Genomic DNA, 15,663 nt, shown 5'->3' on the forward strand with positions numbered 1-15,663 from the left:
TCATACTGCACTATTGCTGTTCACCTCCACAAGTGATGCTGCAGACTGAATAAATGACTGACACACTGCTATTTCACATACTGCTATGGTAGGTGGAAGAAAAGGTAGTTCCTACCAACTGTGCATAATTTAGTCAGGATCCTGATATAGTAGTTTACTTTCCATTGTTTTCCAGTTAATGATAAATTACATATTTCCCCCAAATTACTAAAATATAGATATTCTAACATGAAAATAAACTCCAAAACATAAAATGTTGGTATAGGCGGTATCGACATTTCAGTATCGATCCGCAGATAAGTAGTTGCTATGCTTCGGCGATGATAACAGTGCTAGCAAGTCAGCTACACGATTTGAGAATAAGTTATGTCTGGTTGTCTAGTAGTTACGGAGAGACGTTTTCTAAAAATGGACATTTTTTCTCGGTTTTCCTTACATGAATAGTTGAAAATATCCCCCATGTCTACAGAGCCGGCACTGGTGATACCTCAACGGCGAATGGTTGGCTTGTTTAGGCTAATAAGTCCCGGTAGTTAGCATTAGCAATTAGGCTAGGTAGCTAACGTAAGCTTCCTAGCATACATCGTAGGCCTTGTTAAAGATATCTGGTTTTACGTGCGACTGTTGGGTTAATTGTTAATCAGTGGTCAGCCCCAGTCTATATTGACTTAGTTTTACGAACTCTACAGTTCATTTCGAGCTCCTCCTTTTAGTTATAATTTTGGGTTTTTTTTTTCTGGGCATCTAGCTCTGCTGGCTAATCAGCTGGTTTACTGCATTATAGCAGCTTACTGTAAGCTGACGTCTGTCCTTTTAAGATTCCTGACCGCTCTTGACAAAAGTTTAGACAAAAATTGAACTTATTACGCGAATTAGCCATATTCCTTGGTAATGACGTGCTACTAATACTATTGTTCTAGCGTGATGTGTGTAGGAAGTATTCTGCTATATCACTGTGCCATATTTAGCAGTAATTACACGTTACATTTACATTTTCCTGTCTGTGTTTCCCCTGCAGAACTAGCTGACTTTAGCTAGTAATGTCTCTAACTCTACCATCCTCCGATATGCTGGAAACCCCACCTGGATATCCATTTGAAGAAATAAATTATGAGGATATTGAAGTTGAAGAGGTGAGTTGTGCTAATCTTTATGATTTGTGTTTGTGTGCATTCGAGTTTATTTGATATGGAGGTTGTCTTTATCCTGATTATTAGAAACTTGAATGTTATCTGTGCGTTTGCAGGTGGTGGGGAGAGGAGCATTTGGAGTTGTCTGCAAAGCCAAATGGAAAGGCAATGATGTCGCCATCAAGACCATTGAGAGTGAATCCGAGAGGAAAGCCTTTATTGTTGAGGTTTGACACGTTTACCGTCATCTTTTCATTAATGTCACACGTTCATATGAAGATACAACTTCACAATTTGTTTTTAATTTCATGCTAAAGGTCCATTTCTGCTCCCTTATGTGTGTAAATTAGGACGTCCGTTTCAAGCGTTGTCATATGTCGCTGCCCTCATACGTCCACGTGTCTTTTACGTTGCCATGGTTATGAAATCGCTTCATCCACCAGCCGGCAGTGCCGAGTTCAGAGTTAACTTCCACGTTCTGACACTGGTTGGTGGTGGTAATGCTCCGTTATAAAGTTGTTTCCAACCACCTGACACGCTTACACACTATTTCTTTAAAAGCTCCCCCATCTCTACAGCTGTTGTCCCATTCTTCCTCTTCTTTTTGCTGTTGCTGTCCCTCTTCTTCTTCTCTAGCTTGTTCATTTTGCTGTTCGCATGTCAGCTATCCTGCTCAGCATTGACCCCTACGGTTTCCGGTGGTTTTGCTCAAGCGATGGATCTGTAAGACCCCCGAACGTGAACCACATGCATACGTAAAATACGCAGGAGACGGACGGCCGTTTGCGTATCGTCTTCTGCGTCCAGCAGGAATGGGCCTTTAGAGCACCTGGTGTGATAGGATGTGGATGTAATCGTGTCACGTTCCCTCTCGGTCTCCAGCTCCGACAGCTTTCACGTGTGAACCACCAAAACATTGTGAAGCTGTACGGCGCTTGCAAAAATCCAGTAAGTGAAAAATTTTATCCTGTTACTCAAATGAATTATTTCAAATTTCAGTGTGTGTGATTGTAAGTTCTTTGTCCATGGCTGTCTTTCCCTCAGGTCTGCCTTGTGATGGAGTACGCTGAAGGCGGATCATTGTACAATGGTGAGTCTAGAAGTCGTACCAGAGAGCAGTTCTTCATATTTCAGATGCTGGCACGTGTTCCACTCTGCTGGCGGTGAAACAAGCGCAGCCTTGCACAGACGTAAGAAGCTGTCCTGTCCAGTTGTCTCCCCACCGTTTGCATGAAGAGCCACTGGTCTGATTCCTTAACAAACATGTCACTGCACAGAAACATACAACCAGATATTATTTAACACTTTTAGATATCCATAAGGATCCAGGGCAGGGGTAGGCAGCTCCAGCTAAATGCAGTTTCTTCTACAGACTGTGACTATTGCACACTAACGACTGAAAGCCATGGACCTCATGCCGGGTCGATTATGTTGAACACAGAAACTGTCCATCACAAAAGACATTATTAGTTTAAATTCTCATCTGTATACCATAACATTCAGCGAACGCATCACGTGGCTGTAAGACCAAACCGAGTCAGACATAAAACAGCAAATGACACAATAACATTTCACTTCACTTGTCCAAGCTTTGGTGCATTTAGCTTTACTGTAGCATAAAAAACTGCTGGTTATCCTGCAGGTGGTGAAACGGGTCTATTTCCTCTTTTCTCTACAAACTTTTACAGGCTGGAGACCCCCCCCCCCCCCCCCCCCCCCCCCCCCCCAAAAAAAATGAAGAAAATCCAACAAGCATGTCTTAATCCGTTAATTTGGAAGGAAAACTCTTCCTCTGCCGTAGTGTCCCTCTCAGGCTGCCGTAGTGTCCCCGTCAGGCTGCTGTAGTGTCCCCCTTAAGATGCCGTAGTGTCCTTGTCAGGCTGCCGTAGTGTCCCCCTCAGGCTGCCGTAGTGTCCCCCTCAAGATGGCGTAGTGTCCCCCTCAAGATGGCGTAGTGTCCCCCTCAAGATGCCGTAGTGTCCCTGTCAGGCTGCCGTAGTGTCCCCCTCAGGCTGCCGTAGTGTCCCCCTCAAGATGGCGTAGTGTCCCCCTCAAGATGCCGTAGTGTTCCCCTCAAGATGCCGTAGTGTCCCTGTCAGGCTGCATAACATTTTACATTAACTGATGGTTTTGAGGTATTCACGATAAATTAATCGTAGCATTTAATACCATGTAAAATGAAGTTATCGTGAAATCCCTAGTTGGAGCAGGGAAACATCTAAAACCTGCAGCAACTATTGAGGACTGGACTTGCCTATCCTGAGCTGGGTTTTTAAACTAAATAACGTGTTGGCTTGTTCATCAGCTTCTCTCTGATCTCTGTAGTTTTTCACCATGTGGGATTATTGATGAGAGTGTTGCTGTTTTCTGAGGATTACCTGATTAAAATGATGTAATTCCTCTGTTATAAAACTGTTACCTAAATTATGACAGAACAACAGTTTAATTACATGAATTTCATTTTTGAAAAATGAAGTTGTGTCCGTTTTAATGTTTATGATGTGTTTGTAGAACCAACTGTTCTACAAACACATCATAAACATGAGTGGATGGGGTGACCATGAGTCGTTGGGGTGGCCATCAGTGGATAGGGTGACCATCAGTGGATGGGGTGACCATCAGTGGATGGGGTGACCATGAGTCGTTGGGGTGACCATCAGTGGCTGGGGTGACCATCAGTGGATGGGGTGATTATCAGTGGATGGGGTGGGTGACCATCAGTGGCTGGGGTGACCATCAGTGGATGGGGTGGGTGACCATCAGTGGATGGGGTGACCATCAGTGGTTGGGGTGGGTGACCATCAGTGGATGGGGTGACCATCAGTGGATGGGGTGACCATCAGTGGCTGGGGTGATTATCAGTGGATGGGGTGGGTGACCATCAGTGGCTGGGGTGACCATCAGTGGATGGGGTGGGTGACCATCAGTGGATGGGGTGACCATCAGTGGTTGGGGTGGGTGACCATCAGTGGATGGGGTGACCATCAGTGGCTGGGGTGACCATCAGTGGTTGGGGTGGGTGACCATCAGTGGATGGGGTGACCATCAGTGGATGGGGTGACCATCAGTGGCTGGGGTGACCATCAGTGGTTGGGGTGACCATCAGTGGATGGGGTGACTATCAGTGGATGGGGTGGGTGACCATCAGTGGCTGGGGTGACCATCAGTGGCTGGGGTGACCATCAGTGGATGGGGTGGGTGACCATCAGTGGATGGGGTGACCATCAGTGGATGGGGTCACCATCAGTGGTTGGGGTGGGTGACCATCAGTGGCTGGGGTGACCATCAGTGAATGGGGTGACTATCAGTGGATGGGGTGACCATCAGTGGATGGGGTGGGTGACCATCAGTGGATGGGGTGGGTGACCATCAGTGGATGGGGTGACCATCAGTGGCTGGGGTGACCATCTTCAATTTTTAGATTATGGGACTCTTCTCTGCATCACACTCCACCATCAGCTTTCCTCTGAGGTGACTGAACCAGTTACCCATGCCATGAGCTGGTGTTTACAGTGCTCCCAGGGCGTGGCCTACCTCCATGGCATGAAACCAAAGGCTCTCATTCACAGGGACCTCAAGCCACGGTGACGTTTTGTCTGTAAGTGGTGGAGTGTGGCCACGATGAGAAAACCTCCATGTGAGCTCCTGTGTGTGTCTCTGTGTGGATGACACCATCCTGAGTCGCAGCCCAGTTCTCTGCTGGGTTCTTCTGGAGTTTTGTTGTGTCATGGTGGTGTTTGTCTGTTTGTGACTGTGCTCTCTTGTCCACAGTGCTGCATGGTGCTGAACCCCTCCCTTATTACACTGCTTCCCATGCCATGAGCTGGTGTTTACAGTGCTCCCAGGGCGTGGCCTATCTCCATGGCATGAAACCAAAGGCTCTCATTCACAGGGACCTCAAGCCACCCAAGTACGCTCCTCCTCACCTCACCTCACCTCACACACTCCTGTCTCTTGTTTCACTCTCACCAAATTCCTTTAAATTTATTCATTGCACTTAAATGCTGGTTATGGTTTCAGACTTCTGTATTTTTAGCGCGTTAGATTGGACCTTAGTCCTCTCCAGCTCCTCTGTTATACTGTCGGTATACCTACAACCTTTCCAAAGACAGATTATAAAGCACTGAAAAGGGAAATGATGGGAGAATAGACACATTGATCTTTCATGCTTACAGAATAAATCACACTGGATATGTGAGGGACGTGTTGGTATAAATACTAGCTAATAGCTAATAGTTGTAGCCACTGGCTGGGAGGCTGGTGCAGTGCACTGGTCAGGAGTGGTGAATGGTACGGGCAAACCCATGCACATGTATAAATATGAAATACAGGATATAGGCCTGTCGCGATAAGCAATAAGTCAATTAATTGAACGATAAGAAAATAAGAGCACGATAAGTTTGCCGGCCGCGATAATTTTTTTTCGTCCCCCCTTTACCATAGACTGTGTATGACAATAGGTTTCACTATGGAGTATTTCGACTAAACGCTCTGGTTTCTTCCGGAGTGATCTCTCTAGTGTCACACTTGACTGCAGCATGTTGCAGCACGAGCCGGTAAGCCGCATTTGTTTTGCACGGCTGCCAACACGCAATGGCCGTGAGACTTGCGTATTTAAGTGGCTTCTCACGCTCTCGCGCTAAACCTCCGATTCTCATGCTGAAATATGTAAATAATAGATGCAAGCATCTCCTCTTTTATTGTTTCGCTGCTTCCCACATGTAAGCAGAACACACACATTCTAGCTTACGACGTCAGTACAAAGCCCCCACTTCCTGGTCTACCGTAATAACCCCTGTAATCCGCAGGCACATTACGCAAATAGAATCAGCCTATATACTACCGTATATGACAAAATACACATTAAGAGCAATGCCGGCTAATCGAGAGGTTTGGGAGGATTCCCAGTGGGCCGCATAACTTTTGGGCCGGTGTCCCGGCGTATGTGAATGTGGTATCCCAGCTAACTGCTGGGTTGTAGTTACTTATAAGGCCAACAGAGGGCAGAATGACTTTGTTTCACAAGCAGTAGATTTTGAAGAGCAGAAGAAGAACACGGGTTTTTGTTCGATGTAAAGTGCTTAAGTTTGGTTCGTCATTAAAACCGGCATGCTTGTCTACTTGTCTGGAGTTTATTTGAAGATGCAACAGTGAAAAAGGCGCTTTTATTTATTTAGTTTATTGACCTTTGAAAATGTGTACTTGCATTATTACGGCATATGTCACTATATTAGTTGAGAATGGTCTCAAAATGACACATTAGTGCTCTGCGCAATATTATCGTTTATCGCGATAATTTCTAAGAAAATTTATCGTACAGCTAAATTTGTTATCGTGACAGGCCTAACAGGATAGCATGTGTTAGCATGGAATTGTCTCAGTCCAGAGAACACTTTCCTAGTCCTTCACCCTGAAAGCTACTGGTGCAGTTAATGTGAGAAAAAACACAACCAAGTCAGGTTTAGTTGTGCATCACATTTTAAGTAAAAGACAACTCAAAGTGCTTCACAACAAACATTTAAAGCATTACAGATGGTGGTGGAAACATTTCTAATGTAGCTGGATTTATACTCGCACAGTCTGCATAAGATTATTTACGGCGTCACCGCCATATGCGTATTACTCCACGGAGTCTCGATGCTCGCCTCTTCCACACCCGTGCTTACACCCCTGCCACACGCGGACGCCGGCCCTACAGCACGCGGACACCGGCCCTACAGCCGCGGACGCCGGCCCTACAGCACGCGGACGCCGGCCCTACAGCACGCGGACGCCGGCCCTACGCCGGCACTACAGCACGCGGACGCCGGCCCTACAGCACGCGGATGCCGGCCCTACGCCGGCACTACAGCACGCGGACGCCGGCCCTACAGCACGCGGACGCCGGCCCTACAGCCGCGTACCCCGGCCCTACAGCACGAGGACGCCGGCCCTACAGCACGCGGACGCCGGCACTACAGCACGCGGACGCCGGCACTACAGCACGTGGACGCCGGCCCTACGCCGGCACTACAGCACACGGACGCCGGCCCTACAGCCGCGTACGCCGGCCCTACAGCACACGGACGCCGGCACTACAGCACGCGGACGCCGGCCCTACGCCGGCCCTACAGCCGCGTACGCCGGCCCTACAGCACACGGACGCCGGCCCTACGCCGGCACTACAGCACGTGGACGCCGGCCCTACGCCGGCACTACAGCACACGGACGCCGGCCCTACAGCCGCGTACGCCGGCCCTACAGCACACGGACGCCGGCCCTACGCCGGCACTACAGCACACGGACGCCGGCCCTACAGCCGCGTACGCCGGCCCTACAGCACGCGGACGCCGGCCCTACGCCGGCCCTACAGCACGCGGACGCCGGCCCTACAGCCGCGTACCCCGGCCCTACAGCACGAGGACGCCGGCCCTACAGCACGCGGACGCCGGCACTACAGCACGCGGACGCCGGCACTACAGCACGTGGACGCCGGCCCTACGCCGGCACTACAGCACACGGACGCCGGCCCTACAGCCGCGTACGCCGGCCCTACAGCACACGGACGCCGGCACTACAGCACGCGGACGCCGGCCCTACGCCGGCCCTACAGCCGCGTACGCCGGCCCTACAGCACACGGACGCCGGCCCTACGCCGGCACTACAGCACGTGGACGCCGGCCCTACGCCGGCACTACAGCACACGGACGCCGGCCCTACAGCCGCGTACGCCGGCCCTACAGCACACGGACGCCGGCCCTACGCCGGCACTACAGCACACGGACGCCGGCCCTACAGCCGCGTACGCCGGCCCTACAGCACGCGGACGCCGGCCCTACGCCGGCACTACAGCACGTGGACGCCGGCCCTACGGCGCGAGGACGCCGGCCCTACAGCCACGTACACCGGCCCTACAGCACGCAGACGCCGGCCCTACGCCGGCCCTACAGCATGAGGACGCCGGCAGATGTTATAATGCAGATGTTATAATGCAGATGTTTAAATGCAGATGTTATAATGCAGATGTTTAAATGCAGATGTTATAATGCAGATGTTTAAATGCAGATGTTATAATGCAGATGTTATAATGCAGATGTTTAAATGCAGATGTTATAGTGGTTTGTAATAAACGTGTTGGTTGGTTCAGCCGCTGTGGATGAATTGCTGATGATGTTGTGTTGCTATCTAACATGCCTTAAAAAAGATGACAGAATATGTGGTCCGCTGCGGGGCAACGGCCTTGGCATCATTAAATCTGACTACACACCCATTCTCATTCTTGAATCCATGAGCACATTTAAGCTCACACTTTACATTTGGCCCTGTTTACTGAGTGGTGAACTTTGCTCTGCAGAGTTTGTTAATTCACTGTGAAACTTAGGAGAAAGAGTTGTGTTCATGAACCATAGGAAAAAGTACCTTTAGCTTCCTATGGCAGCGCGGTACTGACCCTGGACACACCGAGACAGAACAGGTGGCTCAGACTCCACCCTGAACGCTGTAAACTCTCCGGTTGGACGCTCGTCTGTACTCTCTGATAGCAGCGCTGTCCTATGTTGCCAAATGTTTTTACAGGTTTTATTGTAGATTCAGAACAACACATTTATCTTTTTATAATAAGCTGGTATTCAGATAAATGAATTATTTTCTGTTAACTGACTCTATGAGCGCAGCAGGGATGTAACTCCTGTGGAATAAAAACAGCCACTACCACCTCTAATGGAGTATTACCTGACACAAGGTGTGTTTTCCTTCGTCATCAGAAGATCAGTCAGACTTTGAGTGTTCTGCTGTACAAGCTTTGCTTTCAGCTTGTATTAATGAGACGTCTGCTGTGTTTCAGTCTGCTTCTGGTGGCAGGAGGCACCGTGCTGAAGATCTGTGACTTTGGAACAGCTTGTGACATTCAGACCCACATGACCAACAACAAGGGAAGTGCAGCATGGATGGCTCCAGAGGTATTTGAAGGCAAGTGTCGGTGCTTTGCATTACTTTCTTCTTAGTTAGTTTGGAAGCAGATGTGCCCTGGTTTGTTTTTTCAGTCACTTTTCACCTTAACTGCATCTCAGTGCTTCCAGCGTGGATCCATTTTTCCTTAATTCACCATCAGCCACCGTCGTCGTCTTCTGCTTTATTGATAGTAGTCGCCAAAACATGGCGAGAAGATGAATGGTTTGTTGGCCATGTCTTTATTTCCCCAGAGAGACTCACAGTAGAATTTGTGTTCCCATTCAGCCAGCAGCTTAATGCATTGCTAAATGATGAGGTGCCTTTCTGGCGAGGGCTTCAGGAAGATGGATGAATCAGCGCCTTGTCATTATCTTGTTTTTGGAAGCAAGTTACAAGACTCCGGTGCAATTAAGCAACTCACTTCTGCCCTCTCCATGAACTCTTCACAACTAATTTGCATCAGTTTAGAAAGCTAAAACACCTCAGCACAGCGACTTTAAAACAGGTTTGTGATGCTTAAATTCAGCAGTAATGAAGCAACACAGGAGCTTTCCTTCCTCCCACTTTCTCCAACGTGCCATGAGGATTCATTTATTAGTCAGTGACGTCAGCCCGAGCTGTTGTTCCTTGCTTGAAAGGACCTGAGGGTGTCTGGGTTGTCTATTTGCAGGCAGCAATTACAGCGAAAAGTGTGATGTGTTCAGCTGGGGAATCATTCTCTGGGAAGTCATCACTCGCAGAAAGCCCTTTGATGAAATCGGAGGACCAGCTTTTCGCATCATGTGGGCCGTTCACAACGGTGAGTCAGACTGAGCATGCCCAGAGCCGGCAGGGAAGAGGACGGTGGAAGTGGCGCTTCACCACCGCCATGGCTGTCTGAGCCTCGGGGCCTCTGTTTCTCCTGAATTAACAAGGTCATTTTTACAAAGAAATTATTTTTCTGAATGGATTAAATTTACCATAAAAGATAAATATAATAAGAAAATCTGCTTGTTTAGGTTAACAGGCGACTTCTACACAAAGTGGCCTCTGTTTCCTGGAACGTCCCGTTTGTCGACGTTAGTTTAACGTTAAGCTAGTTTCGAGATCCTGTTTCAAGTCCAGCTTCTGCTTCTTTTATTGAGCTGAATTTCTGGTACATGTGTAAACTCAGTAATGATTGGTTAACGACGAGCAGCGCACATCATCTCCTATGATCTCACTCATTCAGAAAAACTGAGAAAAAAATGATCATTTTAATTCAGAAAAACCTTTTTTGGGTAAGAAACTGTTAATTTTGGGCAATAATTTTGTTAATTTAGAGATTTTTTAATGAAAATTCAGAAACATTCTGTTTTTGTAAAATTGTGCTCATTAAAAAAATGATGTTGATCATTTGAAAAGCGTTTTTTGGTTTGGTTTTTGGTGAGTGCATCATGCTTCCATGTGAGGCCGTCGTTTTCTATACTGTTCCATTCAGGTACGAGGCCTCCCTTAATCAAGAACTTGCCCAAACCCATTGAGAGCCTGATGACTCGCTGCTGGTCTAAAGACCCCTCTCAGCGGCCCTCCATGGAGGAGATAGTGAAGATCATGACTCATTTAATGAAGGTAATCTTTCATCTTGCACTGTTTTACAACCTGCTGAAGGTTTTTATTAAAGTGGACTCCCCCCACCTCCCGTGTCTCAGAAGGACAGTTTCCAGCTTTGTATTTGTCTCTCGGTGGTTCTTGTTACAGGAAGCTGAATGAACAAAGCACAGTCGTTCTGTTAAGCCGGATTTATACTCGCACGGCGTGTGTGAAAGGTCGGTAATGGCAGAGGCTCACCGTGCACCTCTTCAGACCTGCATGCACCCCTACTACGCAGACCTTTACTAGGAAGTGCTCTCTTCTGATTGGTCAGTTGGGGATTACGCGTTTCTGGATTTCTGGATCTTCTCTCTGAATTTGTACAGTAACCACCATTTATAAAACATGCAATGGTTGATGAGAGGCTGATGGAATTACAGACGTGGACAAAACTGTTGGTTCCCTTCAGTTAATGAAAGAAAAACTGACAATGTTCACAGAAATAATTTGAATCTGACAAAAGTAATAATAAATAAAAATTTTACCAATTTAATACCAATACCAATTTAACCAATGAAAGTCAGACGTTGCTTTTCAACCATGCTTCAACATAATTATTTAAAAAAATAAACTCATGAAACAGGCCTGGATAAAAATGATGGTACCCCTAGAAAAGACTGAAAATAATGTGACCAAAGGGACGTGTTAATCCAAGGTGTGTCCACTAATTAGCATCACAGGTGTCTACAATCTTGTAACCAGTCAGTGGGTCTATATATAGGCTACAGGTAGTCACTGTGCTGTTTGGTGACATGGTGTTCACCACACTCAACATGGACCAGAGGAAGCAAAGGAAAGAGTTGTCTCATGAGATTAGAAAGAAAATTATAGACCAGCATGTTGAAGGTAAAGGCTATAAGACCATCTCCAAGCAGCTTGATGTTCCTGTTACTACAGCTGCACATATTCAGAAATGTAAGATCCATGGGACTGTAGCCAACCTCCCTGGACGTGGCCACAGGAGGAAAACTGATGACAAATCAAAGAGACGGATAATACGAACGGTAACAAAAGAGCCCAGAAAAACTTCTAAAGAGGTTAAAGGTGAACTTCAAGCTGAAGGAACATCAGTGTGGACTTAATGGGAGACGACCAAGGAGGAACCATTGTTAAAAACAAACCATAAAAAAAAGCCAAACTACATGTTGACAAGCCACAAAGCTTCTGGGAAAATGTCCTATGGACAGATGAGACAAAAATGGGACTTTTTGAGCTCTATGTTTACAGATGGAAAAATGAAGCATATGAAGAAAAGAACACCGTCCCTACTTTGAAACATGGAGGAGGCTCTGTTATGTTCTGGGCTGCTTTGCTGCATCTGGTACAGGGTGTCTTGAATCTGTGCAGGTACAATGAAATCTCAAGACTATCAAGGATTCTAGAGAGAAATGTGCTGCCAGTGTCAGAAAGTTTGGTCTCAGTCGCAGGTCATGGGTCTTACAACAAAGACCCAAAACACAGCTAAAAACACCAAGAATGGCTAAGAGGAAAACATGGACTATTCTAAAGTGGCTTCTATGAGCCCTGACCTAAATCCTATTGAGAAGAAGCTGAAACATGGCGTCTGGAAAAGGCACCCTTCAAACCTGAGACAACTGGAGCAGTTTGCTTATGAGGAGTGGACCACAATACCTGCTGAGAGGTGCAGAAGTCTCATTGACAGTTACAGGAATCGTTTGATTGCAGTGGTTGCCTCAAAAGGTTGTACAACTACATATTAAGTTAAGGGTATCATAATTTTTGTCCAGGCCTGTTTCATGAGTTTATTTTTTAAAATAATTATGTTGAAACATGGTTGAAAAACAACGTCTGACTTTCATTGGTTAAATTTAATAGAATTTTTATTTATTATTAATTTTGTCAGATTCAAGTTATTTTCTGTGACCGTTGTGAGTTTTTCTTTCATTAACTGAAGGGAACCAACACTTTTATCCACGTCTGTATTTCTCTGTTTGTTTCCACGAGCTCAGGAAGACACTGCGCCATTTTGGACGCCATTGTTGTTTTAAAATAGAAAAATACCTACCACCCTCGAAGTGACCCATCAGAAAAACTCTGACCTGGTGAGTTTACCAGCCGATACCACCCCTGCTGCCACCTTCAGGTTAGGAGGAGAAACTGCAACACAACACCAAAACAACGCGTTCCCCTGCGCTCGAGTGCGAGAGCAAACTTACCAGCATCATCTACGGCGTAGCCGACCGCACGCAGACGCCACACGCCATCCACGCACCATCCACGCCGTAGCCGACTGCACACAGACGCCGCGCTCCATCTACGGCGTAGCCGACCGCACGCAGACGCCACACGCCATCCACGCACCATCCACGCCGTAGCCGACCGCACGCAGACGCCACGCCATCTACGGCGTAGCGTCGGTGGTTGTAACCTCATCATCTTCTGTCATTGCTGCTGATAAATGCCTAATTAAACAGGGTAGTATTAATATTCAAGCCTCCCACTGATGCTATGATTGCCCAACCTCCTACATTCCAGTTATTTTTGTTTTTTATGCTCGACCATCTTTTCATTCAGAAAGTCCCATCACATTGACCGCCCATTAAATTCTTTTTGCAGTACTTTCCAGGATCTGATGAACCTCTGCAGTATCCATACCAGTATTCAGATGAGGGACAAAGCAACTCTGCCACCAGTACAGGTAGAGCACAAACCTACACCTGCCTGTGTTCAGAGGTGATCCTTCCCTGAAAGGCCCCAGGAACAGAAGTTCAAATGGGGCCTGTAATTTCCTTTCATTTTTCCTAACATGGAAATGTGTGTTGGTTTGTCTCAGTCGTTATAAAAGGACCTGAAACAGGCAGCAGTGTGTTATCATGTGCTGCATGTTTGATTCTTGTGTTTTAAGTTGATGGAGATGTGATGAAATGTGGTCAGGACTGTGTTTGGTCCAGGATAGATTTTACTGCCAGTCAGTATCACAGCTGCTGGGTGGATGTTATCCAGCAGTCATGTAGTCTGAAAGTAACTGGCTGATATTATAAAAGGCCCGTCTATTTAAACCTGTTTCATTAGGACGGGAAATTGGTTTAATGTTGTCGCTGTTTGGCTCTAAATGAGCCGTTTCCCAGCAGCCAGTGATGATGGAGAGCTCTGGAGTTTATTTATTTAGTTTATATTTCTGACAACACAACTTTCTGTCAAAACATTCATCAGACTTTCAGTTTTTGTGTGTTTTCCATGTTGTGAAAGAAGAAATAAAATCAGAAATTCCACATAATAACATAAAACGCTCAGGAGTTCACCACCTATGTCTCCAATGTCTCTGGAAACCTCTAGGCTCGTATGTGGACTATACTGGAACCAACACAAGCAACAAAAGTGATGCAAATATGGAACACAGTCGCAATGACACAATCAAGATCACACCTCAGTTTGCCCCACATTTCAAGCCAAAGGTAGGATTTATTTTTTTATTTATGCCATCAGGGTAAATAGGACCGATTAGGAATTAAAACTCTGTTAGATGATTGTACCGGACCACACCATCAGGAGCGGTGGTGTGTAGCTCTGTGGGGTAAATGTGATGGATATTTTACCCTTTAGCTGATCTACGGAGGTTTTCCAGCATTTCTATCCCGTCCAGGAGGTTTACAATCCAGCCACTAAATGTAGTTTTATTCAGAGACTCTATCTGGTAAATCCACAATGATCCATGATAACAGCATTATTTATCACATTTCACCATAAAAACATCACCATCACTACTATGTTGCTAAGAGACCTCTATTTAGACCTGGACATGATGATGAAGCCACTTCCTGTCAGACTTTCCACCAATCAGACTGGCCGGTTTAGATTAAAAACATCATAGCCATCATTAGAGAAGTTAGTGATGACTGAGCTTTGTGTGTTTCTTCCAGGGAGACCCTTTAAGGTCTCTGCCTTTGTCCAGAGGGGGCAGCGTTGAGAGCCTGCCGGCACGAACACAGTGCTCAGCGTCCTCTGACAGCAAAAGAATGAGTGCTGACTTGTCAGAGTTGGAGCCTAAGATGCCGTTTGCACCCGCAGGTAACACCAGGCTTCACACAGCACAGTCATTTCTGAAAACCATGATTATCAAGACAGTTGGGCATGGACTGGAGACTGATAGCAAGAAAGTTTAACAGGAAAGGTATGCTGCGTTCTTACTGAGGCTAGTCCATGGAACAATCCATCTCTTTTCATTGTCTGTGGCTTTGTCAAAAGTTGATTCCTTATTTCGGTAGAACACTGAAGGCTGCATCCAGCACCTTCCTTCCCTCCAGGCCCAGACAGGAAGCAGTAAACACATCTGAACGATCAGGAGCACCCCATGCAGAGTGTAGTATTTACATCAGAGAGCTTATATTGCTGTTATTTTGCTGTTCAGAGTTACAGTCCTGTAAGCCTCCTCTGAAGGAATGAGAGGAATGGCTGTCAGTGCTGGGAGGAGCAGAGGCTGCTCCTCTGCTCCTGGAATGGACCGGTGCATGTCTGCCTTGCATGCACACCATATGCTCTGCATGTATGTGCCCCATATGTGCCCTCCCGCTGTCTGTCTTAGTCTGCATGCTTGTTGTGTACGCAGCTGTATGTGTGTGTATGTGTGTTTTTGCAGCACATCCCCAGTATAAGAGAGGCCATCGTAAAACTGCATCATTTGGAACCATTCTGGATGTCCCCAAGATCGTCGTCACAGGTATCAGTGGACCCCTGGTTTTCCTGGTGATCGGGTGGAACTGGCTGGGAAGAGCCTGTGGGTTGCTGTCATCTGGCATGGGTCTCTGCTGTGTGTCCCTTCATATGATCCTCACAGGATGTAAACAGGCCCATTTCTGTTGAATTTCTCAGGAATGTAGTGGGTAACACACATCAGAGCGGCCTCATGTCTCCTTGTTTTCTGTTTGTTGGTAGAAGCAGAACATGAGTTCACCCCAGAGTTTTCTCATCTGTCGTCACCTTTTAGAACCAAATTCTACTTCATCAGTCTCAGAGGTTAATGCAGACTTTCAGT

The 15,663-nt window shown here is 46.8% G+C and overlaps 1 protein-coding gene across 3 annotated transcripts in view; it reads left to right on the forward strand.

Annotated features, from left to right (window-relative positions):
* Positions 1 to 307: 307 nt before the first annotated feature.
* The window catches only part of map3k7 (mitogen-activated protein kinase kinase kinase 7), a 28,027-nt gene continuing 12,671 nt past the window's right edge, over positions 308 to 15,663 (forward strand). The window contains exons 1-13 of one of the 3 annotated variants that reach the window (XM_041975701.1): positions 308 to 501; positions 1,019 to 1,133; positions 1,247 to 1,357; positions 2,013 to 2,078; positions 2,175 to 2,220; positions 4,902 to 5,040; positions 8,953 to 9,077; positions 9,730 to 9,858; positions 10,519 to 10,649; positions 13,248 to 13,329; positions 13,968 to 14,086; positions 14,552 to 14,699; positions 15,268 to 15,348. In XM_041975701.1, coding sequence (XP_041831635.1) covers positions 1,041 to 1,133; positions 1,247 to 1,357; positions 2,013 to 2,078; positions 2,175 to 2,220; positions 4,902 to 5,040; positions 8,953 to 9,077; positions 9,730 to 9,858; positions 10,519 to 10,649; positions 13,248 to 13,329; positions 13,968 to 14,086; positions 14,552 to 14,699; positions 15,268 to 15,348 — 1,270 coding nt within the window. In that variant the 5' untranslated portion in view covers positions 308 to 501; positions 1,019 to 1,040. Of the gene's footprint in view, positions 502 to 1,018; positions 1,134 to 1,246; positions 1,358 to 1,772; positions 1,854 to 1,940; positions 2,079 to 2,174; positions 2,221 to 4,901; positions 5,041 to 8,952; positions 9,078 to 9,729; positions 9,859 to 10,518; positions 10,650 to 13,247; positions 13,330 to 13,967; positions 14,087 to 14,551; positions 14,700 to 15,267; positions 15,349 to 15,663 lie in introns of those variants that run through there. The other 2 variants (XM_041975703.1, XM_041975702.1) reach the window with 2 other exon arrangements.

This window comes from Melanotaenia boesemani, chromosome 22 (assembly GCF_017639745.1).
Source record: "Melanotaenia boesemani isolate fMelBoe1 chromosome 22, fMelBoe1.pri, whole genome shotgun sequence".
Lineage (NCBI taxonomy): Eukaryota > Metazoa > Chordata > Actinopteri > Atheriniformes > Melanotaeniidae > Melanotaenia > Melanotaenia boesemani.